The sequence below is a fragment of the Callospermophilus lateralis genome, chromosome 5 (genome assembly GCF_048772815.1).
Source record: "Callospermophilus lateralis isolate mCalLat2 chromosome 5, mCalLat2.hap1, whole genome shotgun sequence".
NCBI classification, from domain to species: Eukaryota; Metazoa; Chordata; class Mammalia; order Rodentia; family Sciuridae; genus Callospermophilus; species Callospermophilus lateralis.
The window spans coordinates 94,312,970-94,335,205 of record NC_135309.1 but is presented as its reverse complement, the minus strand read 5'-3'; the positions used below and the strand labels follow the sequence as shown (position 1 = coordinate 94,335,205).

At 32.8% G+C, this 22,236-nt stretch overlaps 1 protein-coding gene across 1 annotated transcript in view; it reads left to right on the top strand.

The window, feature by feature from the left end:
* Window positions 1–22,236, top strand: part of Adgrv1 (adhesion G protein-coupled receptor V1) — a 522,757-nt gene that overhangs the window by 83,959 nt on the left and 416,562 nt on the right. Inside the window, exons 33-43 of the mRNA XM_076857025.2 lie at window positions 2,117–2,326; window positions 9,129–9,259; window positions 9,852–9,951; window positions 10,570–10,749; window positions 11,344–11,507; window positions 13,567–13,660; window positions 15,650–15,728; window positions 15,849–15,987; window positions 16,574–16,715; window positions 18,979–19,241; window positions 21,571–21,746. Coding sequence (XP_076713140.2) covers window positions 2,117–2,326; window positions 9,129–9,259; window positions 9,852–9,951; window positions 10,570–10,749; window positions 11,344–11,507; window positions 13,567–13,660; window positions 15,650–15,728; window positions 15,849–15,987; window positions 16,574–16,715; window positions 18,979–19,241; window positions 21,571–21,746 — 1,678 coding nt within the window. The remainder of the gene's footprint in view (window positions 1–2,116; window positions 2,327–9,128; window positions 9,260–9,851; window positions 9,952–10,569; window positions 10,750–11,343; window positions 11,508–13,566; window positions 13,661–15,649; window positions 15,729–15,848; window positions 15,988–16,573; window positions 16,716–18,978; window positions 19,242–21,570; window positions 21,747–22,236) is intronic.

The window sequence follows — 22,236 nt, the reverse complement described above, 5'->3', positions numbered from 1 at the left end:
AGACAAGTTGGGATAAGTCGTCAATGAAAATAACTTAAAAGTTAAGTAGCATAAAATTTGGTGACCACATTCACACTAAATTAAACAGTGTAAATTAATCCATAATTCTGTTCTTAAACTTAGGTGGGATTTAAAAATTTTTATCAGTATTATAATTATATATAATATGGTCAACAAATTAGAATTAGGGTCAGATTCACTGATTTTTTTTTAAGGACTAGTCCAATCATCTAATATTTAAGATCAGAAAAGTTCATATGTTTAAAATAGTTTAATTGGTGGCTCGCGTTGTGGCTCAGTGGTACAGCACTTGCTTAGCATGAGTGAGGCACTGGGTTTGATTCCCAGAACCACATTAAAAAAAACAAAAAACAAACAAACAAACATAAAAAACTAAACAAAACAAAGGTATTTAGTTTAATTGGGTGTGGGAAAGTTTTTACTGAAATCATTGTTGAAATCCTGCTTTGGGCAATTATAGACTCCATACATTTTTTTTAATACAGTGTTTTCCTGATTGAAAAAGTAGTGACTACTCATAAGATCCTCACAATATGCAATGAAGTGAAGGAAATAAACCTTTAAAAAAAATTTTTTTTAGTTGTAGTCAGACACAATACCTTTATTTTATTTATTTATTTTTATGTGGTGCTGAGGATTGAACCCAATGCCTCACACATGCTAGGCATTTGCTCTACAACTGAGCCACCACCCCAGCCTGGAAATAAATCTTAATTCATAGTTCCATATCTAGGATCAGCCCATTATATCTGTTGTTTAACTTTTTAACACAAACACTTTTTTTCATAAACTAGTTAGGGGTACGGTACGGACATCCTTTGAAAAAGTAAACTTTTTGAAGCATCTAGTCAGCACTATGTTTTATAATATTGTTTTAAAATAGTAGAAAACATTTTTGTAATGGCTTAGCAAATGACTTGGGGAATAGGGGAATATGATGTAATTGATGGAAGGGGGTAGTTTGGTAATTGATAACATTTTTCCCTTGTTTCAAAAGAAATAATGAAAATGTAATGAGGATGGAGTGGTGATAAAAATTTAGATTTTCTGTTGGCTCTGCAAACTACAAAGAAAGTTATCATACAGAGTAATAGCATTATATAAATTAAAAATATTTTCTTGAATTGTAATTTTTGCATCACACAAAATGGACTATAATTCATAGCTAACTTAGATTATTAGATAATATCTACTGTCTTGAGGCAATTTCAACACTGCATCAGGGTCAGGAGGGAAAGAACATCAGCATTTAATTTGCTTTCTCCTAACTTTTCTTTTTTACTCTCTTTTATCTTCTTCCTAGAGTGGGGAGGAAGTAAATTGGGACACCATGGGCTGAACCACAGATGCAGTATTTGCTTTTAGGATGCTCACTGGTGCCCTATCTACTACTGGGGTCCTAGATCAAATTGCAAAGCAAATTACTAGGCCCCTCTGGCCATCCTGCCTGCCTTTGAATTTATTTTCTGCCTGCTTCCTACAGTGCTCTACATCCTAGAAGTTGGTACTTGACATTGTCTAATTACCCAAAGACTTATCTTATTCATGTTGGTTCTTTCACTTAGTATTTGTCATCCATTTCCTTCCCCCTATCCCATTCTGCCATCTTGATCACAATTCCCTATGTGCTTCTGGTTTTTCAGGGAGGTGTTAAGTTGAATACCTGATTAAAAATTTTCCACAATAATGCCAGAATGAGAATGAGACCCCATTGTCTTTAAAGGAATTGTTCTTAGATATAAAATGCTTTTAAAGCTTATTCTCTACTTAGGTCATTGTTCTTTAAAGACCAAGAAATAAAGCTATGATTCTTTGAAATAATTCTACCCTTTATCTTTTAGTAACTCAGAATGTTCTTTTCTACACATTAATGAATATTTATGGTGTTTTGTGTGTAAAAATATATATATAGATGAACAAAGAAAATTTGATTTTAATGGTATTAATATTGCCCAAAATACTGAGCTATTATAATGAACTCACATTGTTTTTTACTTCCCTTTTTAAGGTAGAGATTATTTGGGGCCTTTCTGAATTCTCTACATTAGTGATTTTCTTAACTTTGGTTTTTAATTCCATTAATATTTTTTTATAGGTGAAACCAAAAAGACAGCCATTTTAACCATTCTGGATGATTCCGATCCAGAGGATGATGAAAGCATCATAGTTAGTTTGGTGTACACTGAAGGAGGAAGTAGAATTTTGCCCAGTTCCGACACTGTGAGAGTGAACATTTTGGCCAATGACAATGTGGCGGGAATTGTTAGCTTTCAGACTGCTTCCAGATCTGTCATTGGTCATGAAGGTGGGTTCTTTTTTTTGAGCACATTCATTTTCTTTTCTATGGGTATCATTTTTTGCCTAGTGTTTTAAAGCTTGTGAGTTTTTTCCTTTAATTATTTTGTTGAACTATGTGTTTTCATTCAAGCGGGACATGTTTGGGAGGAGGCTTAGTGAACTGCTTAACTAGATGTAGGAGGCTTACAGAATGATACTGTGTTCCAGCTTGCCACTCTCCACTGGTGTGGGATGTCCAGGTTTTTCATCTGTTAAATGGCAAAATGTTACTTACTTCATAGGTTTCTTCATGAGGATTAAATGAGCTTATAATAAGTGTAAAGTGCTTAGACAGTTCTTGGCAAATGTAGTATATGCTTTTTAGTAGCTGTTACTATGAAACAGTGTAATATTGGCTCCCTGTTAAAAAAACAAGTACTAGATTAAAATCAGTGAACATTTTAGCCTTGATTTTATATTGTTTTTGTATGTTTTATAAAGAGTGCCAAACTGGAAAATCTTAAGTAATATCTATTTTTTTTTGTCTTGAAACACTGTAATTTTCTTGAATCTTTATTTTTTATTGCATATCATATATAGGTTAATTTTTGTGTTTTAGATATTACAACTGTTTTGTTTTTTTGTCTTTGAATAAGCCTATTTTGAGAAAAATTCAATCTGTAAAATTCAAAAAATTTTACAGATTGTTTCAGCACATAGTTTGTATTTGGAATTAAAAAATAATTTTATCTTAAAGAATTAAGAAATAAAAAGGATATAGATCATGTATATGGATCTCTACAGATGAGAAAACAAAGCTGAGAAATCAAATAACTTGACAAAGTCAAATAACTAATTTGTGACTGTGCTGGAAACTGAATGCATTTCAGTGTTTACCATCTGTCTTCTTAGTATATTCTCCCAACTTGCAAGTTTATTGAACTTATCTATGCAAATGTTTGAGCCATTTTCTGACACTCTTTACTATTGTTAATCGTTTAGAATTGCATGTTGTCTTAGCAACAATGATTAAGAGTGACTAACAAATTGCCATAAACCCAATCTAAAGACAAATCGTTAACTACCAAAATTTTTTTTGTAACAGAGCAGAAATAAAATGTCACTGCTGGGATAGTTAATATTAATGACAACAAGAATATTTATGGGGTATTTTCTGTGTGATAGTTGCTCCACATCAGTTATTTCACTTCATTTTAGCAGCAGTCCTATGAACTGGGTATAATTGAATACACAAGATTTTTACATAAGGAAATTGAATTGGAGATCAGAGGTGGAGCTTTAAACCCAGCTGCACTGGATCCAAAGCCCACATTACAGTGCACCTTGTGAGGAGAGACTGTTTTGTTTGTATTTGCTGCAGAACCTGACAATGCAAGGATTTTTGATAAATATGTGAAGTGATTTTAATTGAAAGAGTAATGAATGTGAGTAGTAATATCCATGTGAAAGGAAGAATTTGGTAAGAGACTTTATTTCTATCTCAGAGATAGAAGTTGAATTTTCAGAGATAGTTGAAATCAGGAAAATACAATCTTTGGGAACATAGGAGAAAACAAGTTATCAAGGACATAATCATGTAGAACAGCAAGCTAAGTTACTGGGAAAGTAAGAGCTGAGAGGACCAAGAGGGTCAGAAGAAACTAGGGAGAAATGTTCATTAGTTACCAGAATAAGGAAGTAATCAATGGGTCTCATACTAATGTAACCAACAAGTAAGATTTTCAAATGGGCTAGAGAAAATAGTAGCAGCTCTGGACGGATTGTAAAGAAAAATTGGGGATAGAAAGATGATATCTAAGGATAAATTAAAGGATATAGTGGCCTTTGGGGAGTGCCCTCAAAGCAGGGTCCTCGGACTGGGGTTGTGGCTCAGTGGTAGAATGATTGCCTAACATGTGTGAGGCATTGGCTTCCATCCTCAGGTATTGTGTCCATCTACAACTTAAAAAAAAAAAAAAAAAAAAAAAAAAAAAAAAGCAGTGTCCTCAGGCCTATTCCCGTTCACAGAGTGCTAATGGTCTATGATGAGATAAACTTTTACACCAGTTTCACTTTGCTTTGATATCCAGAAGCATTATCTATGGGCTTGTATTCCATGTGTTCTCTTTTAAAAAATACCTTTATTTTGTTTATTTATTTATTTTTATGTGGTGCTGGAGATGGAACCCAGTGCCTCACACATGCTAGACAAGCACTCTGCCACTGAGCTACAACCCCAGCCTTTTTACAGTATAAAATTTTGAGAAGCACTGCTCTTTGGCCATGAGAACAAGGAAAGGAGCAACATTGGAGAAAATAAATTAAAGAGGTGTATCTTGAATTTGCTTTTGCTTTGTTGAAGAAACTTGGGCAGGGAATGCTGTATAAATAGAGAATCTAAGTGTTGATGGTATGGAGGCTACAAATAAATCTAAGGCCAGGGAAGGTTAGATGAAAGAAGGAATTTAGAGCTAGACTAGATATGTGCTTTGCTGTGATATGATGGAATTTTTCGTTTTTTTAAGAAAATATTTGTTTAGTTGTTGATGGACCTTTATTTTATTCATTATTTATATGTGGTGCTGAGAGTTGAACTCAGTGCCTCACACATATGAGGCAAGTGCTCTACCACTGAGCCATAACCCTAGCCCTGGAATTTCAGTTTTAAAAAATACAAAAAATATGAATTTCCAGCATTAACTTAAGGGGATTTTAACTGTAAGATACCTAGTGTTGTGCACATGCATCCTGTGAGTGTCTAGTGGTGATGATAGTAATGCATGGTTTCTAAAGAAACCAAGGCTCTCATTCTGGGCACCAAAGATCTTGGAGAAATTTCAGACACCAGCACCTGTATTCTCTTTGGGTTGGATGAACTTCACCTGAAAACCGTATTCTGGTGTCTTCATTTATCAACAGCTGGGTACTACAGGAGACACAAAGAGGAAAATGGATTTGTAATTAAAATTCATGGTTCAAGTGGGTTATTGGTTAAAAATTTGCATCAGCATACCAGTCTATGATTATGTGTTTGGTATGGGAAAGAAAACAATGAATTGTTTTTATTGCTTGCATGAGCACTCCATAGCTATTTTACATCTTTCAAATAAAAGTGAAGGATAATTTTTATTTTTTACTTTCCCCCCTTTATTCCTAAGCCATTTCTGACAACCTAAATTGATTTTATTTTTTCAAAATCATAATGCACCTCAAGAATTCAGTATTTTATGTATGTATTCTTTATAATACTACTACAAAAACTTCATAGAGAAATGTGTATTAAGATGAGTTTACTAAGGTGAACTAATGAAAACCTCATGGTGATTCTTCAAGGATAACTGCTAAAAAATCGTGTTCTGTGGGCTCTCAACAATGTTAACATTGCTTCTGGCTAGTGTTGGAACTTCATTTGTATGATTAGATTTAAAATGTGGATAATACTGGACTTTGGGCTCTAGAATTCCATTTGTGATTTACAGGAAGGGATTGCTATGTATTGAATTCTGAGGAATCCTATTTCTATGTTTGTTCTAAAGCAATTAGAGAGATGACCAGTGGTAAATATTACTTTTTCCAAATGTAATGGACAGAATTTAGAAATATGGGACAATGGACTTTACTGTGATTGCAAATCATGCATAAATGTACTTTTTATAAACCTGTGTTAGATTTTTCACTCACCCAACTCAGCAGCATCATAATCATCATGTCATGTTCAATAGATTTAAAATTTTTTATTTTCTTAGAGACAGCATGAAGCTTTTTTACATAAAGATTTGAATAAGAAATGTAATTATTTTTAAAAATACCAATATTGGCATGCTGTATTAGAAATTGTTTTTTTAAAAGTGTTCACATTGGCAGTCTATGATTCAAATTATTCATATTCCTATAATATTTAACCATTTTCTTTTCATTGTAGAGTCAATAAATTTGGGTGATCCATATATATCATGTATCATTTATTGACTAAGCTATTTTTCTGTATTTTGTTTTCTATTATTTTATATACCTCATAGTTGCCATTTATCTTTATAAAAAGAATCTTGGTTTGAGGAATAAGTGGATGAAACACTCAGGGTTATTAAAATGCATTTTTGTTTTATTTTCTTTATCTGTATTAGGCTAGGTCTAGACATTATTTGATAGATCTTTTGCCTGAAGCTTGAAATGTGTTGTCCACTTTGGGTGGACTTCGTGAATTTTATATCAAGATGATTTTCAAGTCATGTGGTCAGACTTTGATAGTTGAGGGTGTTCCTCCAACTTTCATTCTTGGCAAAAACCAGAAGGCAGTATAGCACCTAGGAAAATGTTTCTTATGGGATAACTTGAACATACACTCTCAAGAATTTTCCTACTGTCCTTCATCTTAGATTTTGAAGACTAAGCACTTGTTTCTGAGTCTTCCTGTTTTCCCTTAACTTTGTTGGTCAACTCTGTGTTTTGGTAGAAGGTGACCCTGTGGTATATCTACTGCTTTTCTCCCAGATGCATTTTAAATAGGCCTAGCTTCTAGGTGTCTGTGTTAGGAAGAAGAATCAATTTCAACATTTTATTGTTTAGAAAAATTTGCACACTGTTCTTACTTTTGACATGATAAATTTGCAATAGGTTTATAAGATTATGTGTTTAAGAAATACTTTGTTTACTTTTCAACTTATCTGGGTGTGTGTGTATGTGTGTGTGCCCCATTGTACCCATACTTCAGATTTTGTTTCTTGCAATGTTTTTTTGAAAGTTATTTTTATGGCAACTTGTTAAATTTTCAGAAGTGAAATTTATAAAGTAGTGTTATACTGCATATTTTTTCACATATTAAGTTTGTGGGAATACTTTTTTTCCTCCCTTCAACATTTAACTTTTATTTTAACCTCAGAATGGAATATTGATTCCCAAATCTTCATATACAAATTTCAGCCATAATTTTTTTTTATTATTTTAAGTCCCCCTTCAACATGGATCTTTATTGACTACATTTTATTTTCTTGCTATTTGTGTTTTCTTTGCATTTTTTGCATTTAATCAAACTATCATAATTTTATTTTTGAACCATTACCAGATTTGCGATTCATAAATATTTGAAAACTATGACTTTAGGACCTTTTTATTTGTGTAAGCAGACAACACTGCAGGTGAAACATCTTAACTTCAAGGATTTTCCTATACTTTTCAGTAACAAACTTATTTTTTAACAAGTTGCTCTATAAGAAATTTGTACAATAGAGAAACTCCAGAGTTTGATAGTACTGTCTGTCTATATTTTATTCAAATGAGGTATACAAATAAAAAATTTAACTAGTATGCTGACAATTATGGCTGATTGTACACTTTTTTCTGTTATACCTAATATTTTAGAGAATTTGATTCTTCACTTGCAGTACTTATGTGCTAAGAAAGAAAAAAAAAAAAAGAAAAGAAAAGGAAAAGCCAATTCTTAGAGTACTAATGTTTATACTGAAATACTTAAAATGAATTAAAACATTTTTGTGATGCTTTTATCTTTTTTATATGTATTCTCCACTCTACAAAAGTGATTCATTACATTAAATTTATGTGTTAAAATTTAGTATGAAATATTATTTTGTTTTTAGCAATTAATATAATAGTTTCTAAATTAATAAATAAATGGTATTTTTATTTAAGAAATTTCTATTAGAAATATGTATTCATTTTATTATCTTCAGAAATATAAACTGTAGCAGTTTGATAAAATATTACATTTTATTGTTTTGTCTTTACTCCCTTTGTTTAAAAAATGTTGGAGGACTTGCTAATGTTGGAGGCAAAGCTATTGGATAACTAAGTAAAACTGACTTTTTAAATGCATAGTTGTGGGTTTCCATTATATGTCTGTGGTATAAAATTTGAATAAGGCAAAGCTATTTGGATAACTAAGTAAAAGTGACTTTTTAAATGCATAGTTGTGGGTTTCCATTATATGTCTGTGGTATAAAATTTGAATAAGGATGCTTTTAAGCATTGTTCTGTTTATCTTTCTATAACAGTATTCTTTATTTTTCATTAGAATACATTAACTTGTATTCATCATCATATAAAACTAGTGAATCGAGTATTTTTTCAGCAAGTCACATAGTTATCAGCTTAATTCTTAGCAGTTTTCTTCCCACTTCTAGCAATATGAAAAAGAAATTCTTATGATTTTCTCCAGTTTTATAAAATGATACATAGAGATAAAAACCAGGAATAGGAAGTATCTAAAATACTCAGTTATCTGGGCTGAAATGAATGACTGTGACTTTGATGAAGTTACAGACATTGATATAAAGATTTGACACCTTTCCTTTGTATTTCTTTCTATAAAACAAAATCATTGATGGTATATGTAAGTTACAATCTAAAGAAATGTGATTTTCAGGTATTTGCAAGCATTTTTATGCATGCATTGTGTAAAATCACATTGCATATCGGTGTAAGGAATTTGTTTCCTTTTGAAAAGTGAAGAAAGAATTTGCTCATGTTATAGTTTTGATCATGAGGACTTTATTATTTTCTTTGACTTGCAGAACATTCATGTTCTGGTGCATGTTTTGGAGTGTATACTAGTTTGTGTTTCCCATTTTAGCATGTGCTCTTATAAATTTTGTATATTGAATTTCCTGAATGAAAGTATTTAGAAGTGGGATCTCAGTGTTAATAAGCAATAAGCATGAATAAGGCTTCTAGAGAATACAAAACAGATCAGCTTTGTAATGTTCTTGGAAAAGCTGCTGCAGTAGTTGCATGCTTGAGATTTGGGTTTTATTGAGTTCAAATGTAAATGCTCATTTTCCATTAAGTACTTATCAATGAGGACATTTCACTTGCAGGAGAAATGTTGCAATTCCATGTGATAAGAACACCTCCTGGTCGAGGAAATGTTACTGTTAACTGGAAAATTATTGGACAAAATATAGAATTCAATATTGCTAACTTTACTGGACAACTCTTCTTTCCTGAGGTAATACCACAAAGAAAAGTTTCACCGTGAATTTCTAGGAAAAAACAGTGTTGAGGAAAATGGGATAGAAATCAACATCACTGTATTATAGTTATCATCATTCTCTCTTTTCACACCCATTGGTATGAATTCTTCTTTGATGATGTATGCATTCTTTTTCTTTCCATTTTCACTTTCTGAGTATTAAGTCAAATAGTTATTACCTCTGCCTGTGCACTACAGCGGACTTTGTGTAACTGACATCTCTGCAACACTGGTATCTTCTTTCCCTTTCTCCATTTTTTTTTTCCTATTCACCACTGTTGTAAAAATCTCCCCAACTTACTGCTTTGTGTGAAGGTTTTAATAGTCCTCATTAGATAAGATTTACATTAATTAGCTCAGCCTTCAGAATCTTCCACACTTAGCTCCTTTCTGCTTTAACCCTGGTTTCTCATGTCAATATTCATTATTTAATTAATTTCATTAATTCACAGACATGTTTGTTTAAATGAAAATATGTTTGGATGCATGATTTATAAGGTTAATACAATGAGGAGATCATTTATGTTCAGTAACAAAACAAAGATGGATTTCTTTCTTTTTGACATAGGGGACAACGAATCAAACAATATTGGTGCATTTGTTGGATGATAACATTCCTGAGGAAAAAGAAGTGTATCAAGTCATTTTGTACGATGTCAGGACACAAGGTAGTTCAGAATTCAGTTTTGAACTTTTTCTTTTCAAAAAAGAAACGGTATTGCTTTCTGTATTTCTAACAGTTAAATATCAATTTTAAAAATGTTACTTTAAATATTGTCTGTTCCTTAGAAATGTTAGATCCGAAAAACACTAGCACAGGATTGGGAATACTTTGTGGACAAGTGAAAAAAGCTATAAAATGTTTTGCTAAATAGTTACTTATGGAATGAAATACATTTCAAGAGTAGAAAATTTTGAAATTAATTTTATGTCAACAAACTCATTTGGATTTTAGACCAATTATAGTATATAACAATTCAAATTTAGTCTTTTTTGAGTAGACATCTAGGTACTTTCCTTAGATTCTACTCCATTTCTGAAATTCAGATAACAAATACAATCAATAATGACAATAATATGCCAAGTGAAAACTTCATGATTTACTCTCTGGAAGGGTGGGTGGAATGCAGGATCTTTGTCACCTGGGAGATTTCTGTAGAGACGTGACAAAGGAGAACCCTTTCTGGTGACTTTAAAATGCTTTAGAGTAGGGATATGTTTTACATATTTAGATGTTAATGCCAAATTGCTGTTAGGTTTCCTAATGGGGTCCCTGATATTTTTAGGAGTTCCACCAGCAGGAATTGCTCTGCTTGATACTCAAGGATACGCAGCTGTCTTGACGGTGGAAGCCAGTGATGAACCACATGGAGTTTTAAATTTTGCTCTTTCATCAAGATTTGTCTTACTGCAGGAGGCTAACATAACAATTCAGCTTTTCATCAACAGAGAATTTGGATCTCTAGGTTTGTATTGCTCTAGAATGAATGGGGTTTCTGGCAAGGGCTTTCTAAGTATTCTACTTGTGTGGATAAAGCCATTACTAAACTAAATCAGGGAACGAAAAAATAATATTTATTAGTTTGGGATAGTACTTTATAACTTTTTTAATTTTAAAAAGATTCCAAGGGAATTATCTATTTGCACAGAAATGATGTGTAACAAATCTCAGCAGCATGTGGTAGGAGGTGGCATGTGGGTCCACTGATAACACTGGGCTTGGCTGGGCTGGCTCTTCTCCATGTTTTTTTATTCTTCTCCTGGACAAGTAGAAGCACAAGAAAGCAAGTGAAAACCTTAGGTCTAGGCTCATGACTAGCACATCATCAATTTTATTTCCTATTACACAAACTCAGGGTCCCCAGGTGGGGTTTGTATGCCTTACCCAGAAAGGGCCATCGCTGATCCTCACATGGTAAAGACTGTGGAAATAGGAAAGGCCAAGGAATTGAGGTCAACAGTAGAAGTTACTGCAGTTGCTAAAGGAAAGGCCGAGGACACAGTGAGACTTATTTAGAAGTTTAAATAACTACAAAACCTTTTTGAACCAATTCAATTAGGAGCTATCAATGTTACGTATACCACGGTTCCTGGAATGCTGAGTCTGAAGAATCAAACTGAGGGAAACCTTGCAGAAGCAGAAGTTGATTTTGTCCCAGTAATTGGCTTTCTGATTTTAGAAGAAGGGGAAACAGCAGCAGCCATCAACATAACTATACTTGAGGTAAAACTCTCTTGTTATTTTCCTGTTATTATATTAAACCTGAAGTAACCCCAAAGTAGAACCTTAGAGAATATCCTAAAACATATTAATATTTCCAGGAAGAGATTTTTACCAACCAGTAGAAGTACAAGTCAGTAAGCAAAACATGCAAGCCCTATTTAAGTAATGAATTTCATGAAAGCTAAGAGAATGTGATAATTTTTAATTCTCTCTATATTAAAATATTACTCTGCCTTTAATATAAAGTTGGTATAGTTTACAACTATAATCTCCAGAAACTCTTGAATTCATTTCTGTTTCATTCCCTCTCCTGGTTCCTTTAAATCAGCTTATTATTTTTCATGAAAAAATTATTTTTTCAAATTATTATTTTTTCAAATCACACAGAAGTTTGTCCTCCTGTTTAGACGGGCTATTCTGTTTTTGTGCTTTTGCTTATAGAAACATCTTGTGAAAAAGAGAATTTCCTCAGGGCAGTTCCCTATAGGAAGAAACTGGCCTAAAAGTTTCCCAAGGAGCATTTTGATTACTCCAAACAATTTATTGGACCAGCAAATCCATGTAGGTCACAGTCTTTGTGGGTAGAACCTGTTAAATTAGAGACAGCAGGAACCTCACTAGAGACTGATACCATAAAATATGATTATGGTCAAGCTTAAAGTAATCATTGGTGGCCGAAATTGTACTTTAAATAATTTTCATATTGCGAACTCCCATATTGATTTAGGCTTAGTGTTTCAGCTATTAAAATATAAAATATTTTAATACTAAAATCCAAGAGGTTTATAAAAATAGTATTATAGTGAGGTTAGGGGATGGTATATAGTGGAGAATGAATATTTCATTTGAAAAAATATTTTTCAATTTACTATGTATTTTGGGAATTCCATTTTTAAAAGCTTCTATTCTCTCAGGGTCTTCTATTTTTATGAATTTAAAAGTAGGATAAGCCATCTGAAGTGAGTAGCTTTTATTAATTTCTGTGGCACTATGAGCTAAGGTAGCATTATGAGAATTCCAAATCCATAAAATAAAAGGTAATATTATATCAGTATGTAACAGGTAACACAGGATTTGACAAAAATCACAGGCAAGTCATCTTTCAAATGTCTCATCTGTTACTGTAACTAAATTTAAGTAAGTGGATTATTCCTTAGTTATGTTAGTTTTAAAAACAGAAAATATATAGCCATTCTTTTCTTCCCCCTTTGGTCTAAATTTTTAAACATGGGTTTTTAGTTTCTCTTTTCTTTCTCCCTAGCTCTTTAAACCTTTTCTGCTCTTTGAGTAGCACTAGATTAAAACATTGCAGGTTTGATAAACAAAAGAAATAGTTACAAATTGTGTAACTATTAGTGGTTGGTTGGTCCCTCATGACATGGATTTTGCTTATCTTTACTTTTTGGGCACCAGCCTTGTTTTTCATTGGTATTATGTGGTCTAATGATTAATAATAACAACTATCATTTGAAAAGTATTGCCTGTAGATCATGTATTCCACAAACATTATTTTAAATTATTATTACAATGTCACCCCAAAGTAGCTATTATTTCTTCCATTATAAAGATGATTGAATTAGAGCCTTAATATTTAAGCAACTTACCTAAAATTATAGAATTTTGAAGATCTCTTTCATTGCAAAGCATATACGTAATGTGTGTGTATGTGTGTGTGTGTGTGTGTGTGTGTGTATTATAATGATATCATTCTATCCCTCATTCTAAATATTGGATATTATGGAATTTAAAATGTTTTGTTCATGTTACATTTAAAATAACCAGGTTTATATATTGATATAATTGTTTTGTGTATTATGTAGGTCTAGGCTGAAAATATATTATTAAGTGGTTTCATACTGTTCAACCTATACAGCTAGGTATAAGTTTAATACTTCTATGTTTTTTTTCCAATTTAGATATTTTCTGCTGCAATTTCATTTTGATACTTTCTGTATACTGTTTATGCATATATATTTGTAAGACATCTTAAAAATAGCTTCTGATTTGTAATTCTTTTGAAAGCATAATTAAAGGAATTTAATGGGTGTAATTTTTGTAGGATGATATACCTGAACTAGAAGAATATTTCCTGGTGAATTTAACCTATGTGGAACTTATCATGGCCCCTTTAACCTCTTTTCCTCCAAGACTAGGTATGATGGCTCTTTTGTTTGCTCGTTTCATTTTACTTCCTTCCAGTGAAGTAAAGTAACTTCATTTTTAATCAGAAGTGTGTTTGTTCATTTCAACTATGTGAGCTTTTTACATTTATTTTAGAGAGCAGCATTATTGTGGTTTGGGGCGTTGGATAGTATAAACACATTAAGAATTATTATGTGGTGGTCTTTACATTTTACAACTATTTTATAAGCAAATTTGTAATCCTCAAAATAGAATTAGTTCTTGGGAAGGCATTTATTTTCATGTTCTTTAAACATTTAATTAGCTATTTTCATTAGTTCTCCAACTTTCAGGTGATTTTATTTTCTTTTTGCTAAGAGATCTTTTGTTTGTTGTGTTCTCTGATTCTTTTTTGACCTTTGATCTTTTTCTTTTCATGCTTTAGAAAAGACTCAGTTAATTCATTACAGACTGAAAGGTAAAATTTGAACTTTGGTATAGATTTATGTAGATTCCTTTAAAAAGATGACTTCCCATGTTGGAGCAAAAACTCCTGTTTGCAGTTTGGATGTTTTAGTATTAAGGAATTTTGTCTGAAGCCTGTGTGTGTGATGGCCCACTAGGGGGTGGGGGTGAGTAGCACAGAGGGTGCCCAGCTCCATGGCCCCATCATGAGGGTAGAAAGAATATTGCACTCAGGGGACATTAACTTGGTGAAGGACAAGCCTGGGTAAGCCCAGTGGCTTGAGGAACAGCATTCCTTATTCACATCAGAGACTCATTGTGACAACTTTGAAAACACTGAAAGGAAGTAATTAGTTTCCTACATATTATTGTTTGACAAATTTCAGATCTTTTGCAAAAAAAAAAAAAAAAAAAATAGAAGAGTGCAATGACTAAGCTGGTCCATCAAGTCTGATTACATGATAAACATTTTTCATACTAAGAAAACTAATAAAATACTTTCTGTTTCTGTGATATTCATATTAGAGGTGGTTTGAGTAGATGACTGATGTTCAATGCATTATGATGCTCCTATTTCATATGTTTTCAGTGACAAACTGCTGTTACTTACATCTTCCCATTTTATAGATGAGGGAACTGAGGCTAAGAGAAACTAAATAATATGTCCAAAATCACACAGCTATGAAATGGCAGAGCTGGGATACTCTGATGGGCACAAATCCTGGTTTTATATTCTCTCTTGGTTTTATATTCTCTCAGTATTGCTCTCTTCAATCTAGAGAGAAGTGCATAAACCCCTACTCCTTTCTCTACCTGTGCAGCTGTCACAGGCAACCTAAAGAAAAGAGCAAATATTAAAAAACAATCAAATAAACATAAGTAACAGGGTTAGTTAATATTTCAAGACTGAATAGCAGGTATTGGTAACATATTAAGCTTGATGGACAGAGAATAAATTAAAAATGATAAGAGAAATTCACTTCAACCTTAGTCTCTTTTTTCATTCTACAAAGACTTCTTCTTCTTCTCCTTCTCCTTAATAGAAACCCCATCTTTCTTGCTTTCTGGTTTGTGTATCCCTGTCCTTGTGTCTCTTTACCAGACCTGTCTTTGTCTCTGTGCCACTCCTTGCCTGCCCTTCTCTTCTCATTTCTTTTACCTCTTTTTTCTGCCTCTCTACTCCTTCCCATCTGAAATAGTTCTATTACAGAACAGAGGTACCGAGTTTTTAAATTTCATTAAAATAATAGGAAAAGCTCCATAACCTTAGTTGCTTATTTTTCATGCTGTTCGTGGTTGATTTAAATTTTATAAGTCAGTGGCTCTTGTCAGCAAAGTGGTCTTTTTCAGATGTTATTAGCATTGGTGCCTTTGTAGTCTTAAATTCTTTTGAGTAATATCAGCAATATTCATATTAGGAATTATATAATCTCATAGGGACTATCTTTAAATTCTAGATCAAGCATAATAAAATTTTAAACTTTAATAATAAAACTTTATACAAAATTTATAGTAATAAATTTGTATTTATTTAAATATGTCTGCATATTTTTCAGATTCAGAAGGCTTGACTGCACAAATCATTATTGATGCCAACGATGGTGCCCGAGGGATGATCCAATGGAAGCACAGCAGGTGATCCCAAGGCTCTGTGAGCCCTTCTCCAAGCTTCAGATCTTTTACCATCTACAAATAGAAGTTCAAAATAGAAAAAAAAAAAAAAACTTTCTTTACTTTCTCTTTCTGTTCTTACAGATTTGAAGTAAATGAAACCCATGGCAGTGTAATATTGGTAGCGCACAGGAGTGGAGAGGCTCTTGGCCATGTGTCCTTGTTTGTGTACGCCCAGAATTTGGAAGCACAACTGGGGCTGGATTACATCTTCACGCCAGTGGTAGGTCTTAACATCTATCCCAGACGACCTTTATGCATTATTTTAAAATTACTGTTCCCTGAGAATTATAGTGACTTGCCCTACATAAATTAGAACACTATTATATAACCTAATTCACAGTAAATTAGAACAGATTTTCATGTGGCAAAATAATTTTAGTATTTTAGTAAGTAATATAAATTTAGTCTTATTGTAACGATTATTCTGTGCAGATTAATTTTTCTATTATAACAATTGATATTGGAGAATACAGATCTTGTGTTAAGGAACTCATATCATTAGATGACCTTCTCATAGTGTTCCTTATCTTGAAATTTTTATCCTTTATTTCATTGTTTTTAACTTACTGAAACACTTTGTGTTTTAAAAACTTTTTACTTTGTTTCTTAATAACTTTTTCCCCTTAATCAGATGTTCAGCTTCTTCTTTTCCTCCATAAATTTTACTTTTCAAATAAAACACTGTCAATTTAAATAAATTAAGATAGCTAATTCTTTGTGTTCACAACTATATCGTGTTTCGTCCCAAACATTTTATTTAAAAAATGTTTTTTAAAATCATATTATTCCTTTTAACTTTTAACCAGATTCTTCATTTTGCTGATGGAGAAAGACATAAAAATATAGAAATTATGATTCTTGATGATGACATTCCAGAAGGAGATGAAAAATTTCAGCTCATTTTAACAAATCCTTCTCCTGGACTGGAACTGGGGCAACAGACAATAGGTATTTGACAATTTCTTCTCCATAGCCACCTCTTTCTCATGCTGGTTTCCCTAATATGGGGGAAAGGCAGATTAGAGACTTGATGATTTCTACTTAGAATAAAAAACATTTTAAATTAGGCATCTTGAAATTCTATTTCAGTGTTTTTGTATGTATATATTTATGTAAAGAACAAAAAAAGAGAGTTTGTTGGTACTAAAGATATTATTGAGTCATTTCCTCAATTTAGTATGTCCCAAACATGAATGGAGAGAATGCAGAAAAGATGTTGCAAGTTATAGCTATAAAGAAGGAGGAGAAAAAAATAGATGAAACAAAGTAAAGGGAAAGAAAAAGAGGGAACAAGAGAATTTGACTGTGAGCAGAAAAAAAAGGAGAGAAAGAGAAACAAGTAAAAAAAGAAACAAAAAAAACAAAAATAAACAAGACAAAAACACAGACCCTTAAGGGTCAATTCAAGGAAAAATAAACATGTTTAAAAAATGCTACAACTGGGATAAAAAGAAACAAATGTATGTATGTATGTATGTATGTATGTCTACCAACCAATCACTCCAGCAAGAACACATACACACATGCACACTTAAAGAATTATCTCCACTTAGGTGTTTCAAAGTGTTGATAAAGGTGGATGTCGGTGCCTATGCTCAACTGTCATTCTGTTTCTTCTTGGGCTATGTATTGAGAGTAAGAGACACAATCTTGGTTGGGGTTAACTCCTTTTTGTGTTGTTCACTAAGCTGCCCACTGGATTGGCCTAACACTGAAGTTGTTTGAAATAGATTTCAGCTTCCCTTCTTACCATTATAAGATAGGAAGGAATGGGAAGTACTATCAACTGCAGTTTTGTGCAGACAGACAGCATTGATGCACTCAATGTGGGGCTTCTGCACAGTGTGTGGCTACTGCACAGTCCTAGTAGTGATGTTCTGGTGGCTAGGGCTTAGGTCTAATCAGAGCTTAAGAACTTTGTTGAGTATTATCTTCCCTGGAGAACACACATTCCTAGTGCCAGGCTGATGGCAATCTCTGCCAGGATCTCAGGAATCTCCCTAGAATTCTATTTGTAGGACAGGAAAGCCAGTCCTCCCCAGGTGTTACACCTCTCTAAGGATCTTATACAATCTGCTGCCCACAAACATGGCCTTCCCACACTTAGTCCCTAAGTGTATTCACACCCACTTGTTCAGTTTCATGACCTCTTCAGCTGGTCACGTGAGCCACCTGACTCAAAGGGTTAGTGAGTTGTACTCCCCTCTGTATTTCTTACTTGAATCATCATGGGTACAATATTGTCCGAAACTCTTGCATTTATGTTCTACTAGGTACACGTTGGGCCACATGATGGGACATTATGGCAGTGCTTGTATGATCTTGCAGGCTTCTGCAGCAGCAGACTGCAAGGTGGCTTCCATGTCAGTCTTCCCTTGTCAGTTGAGAGAAACAAATTTCACAACAAGCACATTTCAAACAAGAGCTTGTTGTGCAGCCTCTGGGTAGCTAAATTATGACTTTTTTAATCATCTATAGGTTTTTCCATGCTAAATTTGTCTGTTTTGTCTCTTTCTTTATAAATTATCCCTCCCCTCTGTGGCCAACCAGTGCTGCTGCAGCAACTGACTTGTGCATCTTTATTTCTAAGTTTCTAAGAGACTATGATTTCTAAAATTGAATTTCAGTGAGTTCCCTCTTTTACCCACCTTGCTGAGAAACAGTTCTCCTGATGCTTGAGTCTGGAGTCATGGAGCAACTGGAAATGCAGCCTTCCTCTCTTCCACTATCTTGAATCTTTTCTAAGTTTATATTTCAAACTCTGATCATATGATAATTTTTTTTTTGTATCTTGTTAGTAGACAAGCATTTCATTTAAGGATGAAAGTTCTGGACCTTCCTTTCCATTACCTTTGCCTGACGGATAGCCCAGGACATGTTGAGCAGTAGCAGTGCTGGCAGTCATCATTGTCTTGTTTCTGTTTTTACTGGGAAAGTTTTCACTGTTTCATCATTAAATTTCGTCTCTGATGTTGACTTCTGAGAGGTAGCATCACATCAGGTTGACAAACCTACCTTCCATTCTAAGATTGCAGAGTATTTTCATATAATAAAGGAATATGAAATTTTATGTAATGCTTTAAAAATGACCCCTCTTTAAAAACAAAAAAAAGGAAAAGGTACTCTTAAAATGATCACTTGAGCATTTATAACAGCATTTATAACAGCCCTTCTTATTTTCATTTATCATTGAATATTTTTTTTTTGACAGCTGTAATTACCATCCTTGCTAATGATGATGGCCCTGGAGTTCTATCATTTAACAACAGTGAGCACTTTTTCCTGAGAGAGCCAGCAGCTCTCTACGTTCAGGAAAGCGTTGCGGTCTTGTACATTGTTCGGGAACCTGCACGAGGACTGTTTGGAACTGTGACAGTTCAGTTCATTGTCACAGAAGTGAATTCTTCAACAGAATCCAAGGACCTGACTCCTTCCAAAGGCTATATTGTATTAGAAGAAGGTGTTCGACTCAAGGTACAGTATGAAACTTTAATAAGGATGAAGCTTATAACTCTAATATTTACAAAATATTTTTCCCTGCATCCTCAAAAGAAGAAAAAGATATTTCCAATGTAGATGAGAAATAAAGACACGATTAGATTATTATGTGACAAGTGCTAATGTACTATATATAATATGTATAGAGGGCAACTGAAGGAATTTACTATTAATAGAGAAATATGTAAACAATAAAAATACACATATTGTTTTTTATTTTAAATTCCAAACTTATTTAAATGGTATACTTCACTTTATATATAAAGCATAAGCCAAAAAAGCTCCCAGCCCCAGTCAGTCATTTCTTTTTGCTACATTTTAATTAAACAGCATGTAACTGCTGCTTCAAACTGTTTGAGAATAGGAATAGTGTTTTAAAGAGAAAAATCCTGGATTTGAGATTAATTATGAATGTGATCTATCCTTACATAAGTTTAGTTTCCAAACTTATTTTTCTATACATTAATATTCTATTCCTGTATATTGATTTTCTGTTCCTACTAAACTTTATTTTTAAAAATATAGTTGAAGTTTAAATTAGTTCATTGCATTATCTTTAGACATTTTTCAAGCTAGCTAAAATACTGCTTTAAAGAAATATATTTGCAGCCCTTTCCTCTAAACTAATTCATCTAACAATCAAATAACTTTCTCAATTTTAAGTTTTTGTAAAGTTCAACATATTTTTTGTTCATTTTTTAAACGTTCTTCCAAATTTAAAATCTTTGATTTCTTCAAAGACACACTTAAATTGTGAAAAATACAAAAGTTCAAATTTGAAGCATATTAAAATTTGTCATTGCTTTATTCACACTTTTTCTATTAATAATTTTTTTGTAATTTAAAATGTTTAAAAATATTTTTTTACTGTGACTTTCTGTGTCTTTTTCTCCGCGTATATTTAAGTAAAACTTTGTGTTCATTTGGTAAATTAAACATTAGAGAAAATTGGACTAAATATTTTTGGCTCACACAACTGTTTTTGCTCCACGTTTTTATTTTGACATATAAATAGTAAAATGCACCAATTCCAAGTATATGGATTAATGATTTTAAACATAGTATACACACATATAATGACCTGTATTAGTCAGCTTTTCATCACTATGAACAAAACACTGATAAGAACAACTTAGTGGGGAAAGATTTATTTTCACTTAGCATTTCAGAGGATTCAGTCCATGTCAGTGGGCTCCAAGGTAGAATCATCTTGGTGGAAGGGTGGAGTTGAGGAAAGCTGGTCAGCTTATTGCACCTGGGGAAAACAAAGCAAGAGGAAAGTGCCAGAGAGAACCCAGTCCTTTCCAGGACAACCTCTATCCCTTGTGACCCACTTAATACAAGTAGTCCATTCAGCCATCAGTGGATTAATCTACTGATGAGATCAGAGCCATCATGATTTATCACTTTCCAAAAAGTCTACCTCTGAGCACATGAGACTTTGGGCAACATTTCATATCCAAACCATAATACCTCCACTCAGATTAAAGATATTAACAATTACTATTACCCAGATGGTTCTCTTTTGCGTCTTGCCTTTTCAAGAGGAAACCACTTTGTAATGTTTTAATTGACTCATTTTGCTGATTCTTGAGCTTTGTATAAATAGGGCCTTATAATATCTATTCTTTTGTGTTTAGCTTCTTTCATGCAACATATTTCTGAATTTTGTGTGGTTGCAGACATCAGTAGCTGATCCTTTTTTATTGTTGAATAGTGTTTTATTGAACAGGTCACCATTTGTTTATCCATTTTCCTGTTGATGAACATTTGGATGTTTCTAATTTGTTCCTACTATGGCTTTTTTTGTAATATATATATATATATTAATCGTCAATGGACCTTTATTTATTTATATGTGGTGCTGAGAATTCAACCCAGTGCCTCACACATGCTAGGGAAGTGCTACCCCTGAGCCAGAACCCCAGCCCCTCTACCATGGCTTTTTAATGGTGAATCCTAGACTAGAAAGAGATTAATGAAGTTATATAGCCAGAGCAGGATAAAAAAGTATCCCAAAAAAGGACATGAATTTAATATTTTAATATTTTATTCTGTGTTATTTAAAAATGTCATTTATGTTTTAGACACTTTCATGTAGGATACCACAGTGTTGAAAATACCAAAAGTAATAACATGAAATAGTTGTAGCTATCACATTATGGGGACCATTATTAAATAAAAAAGAGGTGCTGTTTTTTGAAAGACATTATTTTGGTTTCTAAAATGTTTAATAAATTTCTCTGTATGTGTTTTGCAAATATATTCTATTCTAGTAACTTTACTTTTTTAATTTTGTTTTCAGGCCCTGCACATTTCTGCTGTATTAGACACAGAACCAGAAATGGATGAGCATTTTGTTTGCACCTTGTTTAATCCGACGGGAGGTGCTAGACTAGGGGCGCAGGTTCAAACCTTAATAACAGTATTACAAAATCAGGCTCCTTTGGGGCTGTTCAGTATTTCTGCTATTGAAAACAGGTATAATTTATTTATAAGAAAATATCACTTCTGAAAATAAGGAAGATATAATTTTTGACATAAGAAAATGCAAAAGAAAATTGAGGTGTGATTATTGTAAAGTGGACTTTTAAAATGAATTCCAGAAGACAGATCCATAGTCCACAAGCTCTCTTATAACAGAGAACATCAAAAACCTAACCATGGCCTGCTTAATGGTGTCATCAGAATTCTTATTTTCTTATAGTTCGCACTTCTAGGAAAAGGCCTGCATTATTTTGTGATTTTAGAAATAAAAAGCAAGAAAAAATATAAAATATACTTGGTCACTGAATCCAAATAAATGACTCTTTAAACATATTAAAATGATTATAGTCATAAAATTTCCTTTGGAAACTGACAGTATTTTAAGAGATTTAGTTTTATTCCTATACTAAGAATTTCCTGTTTTTTCCTGTCAGATGTTTTTGATTTATGTGTGAAGAAATTCAAAAAAGACAGTTTTAAAATG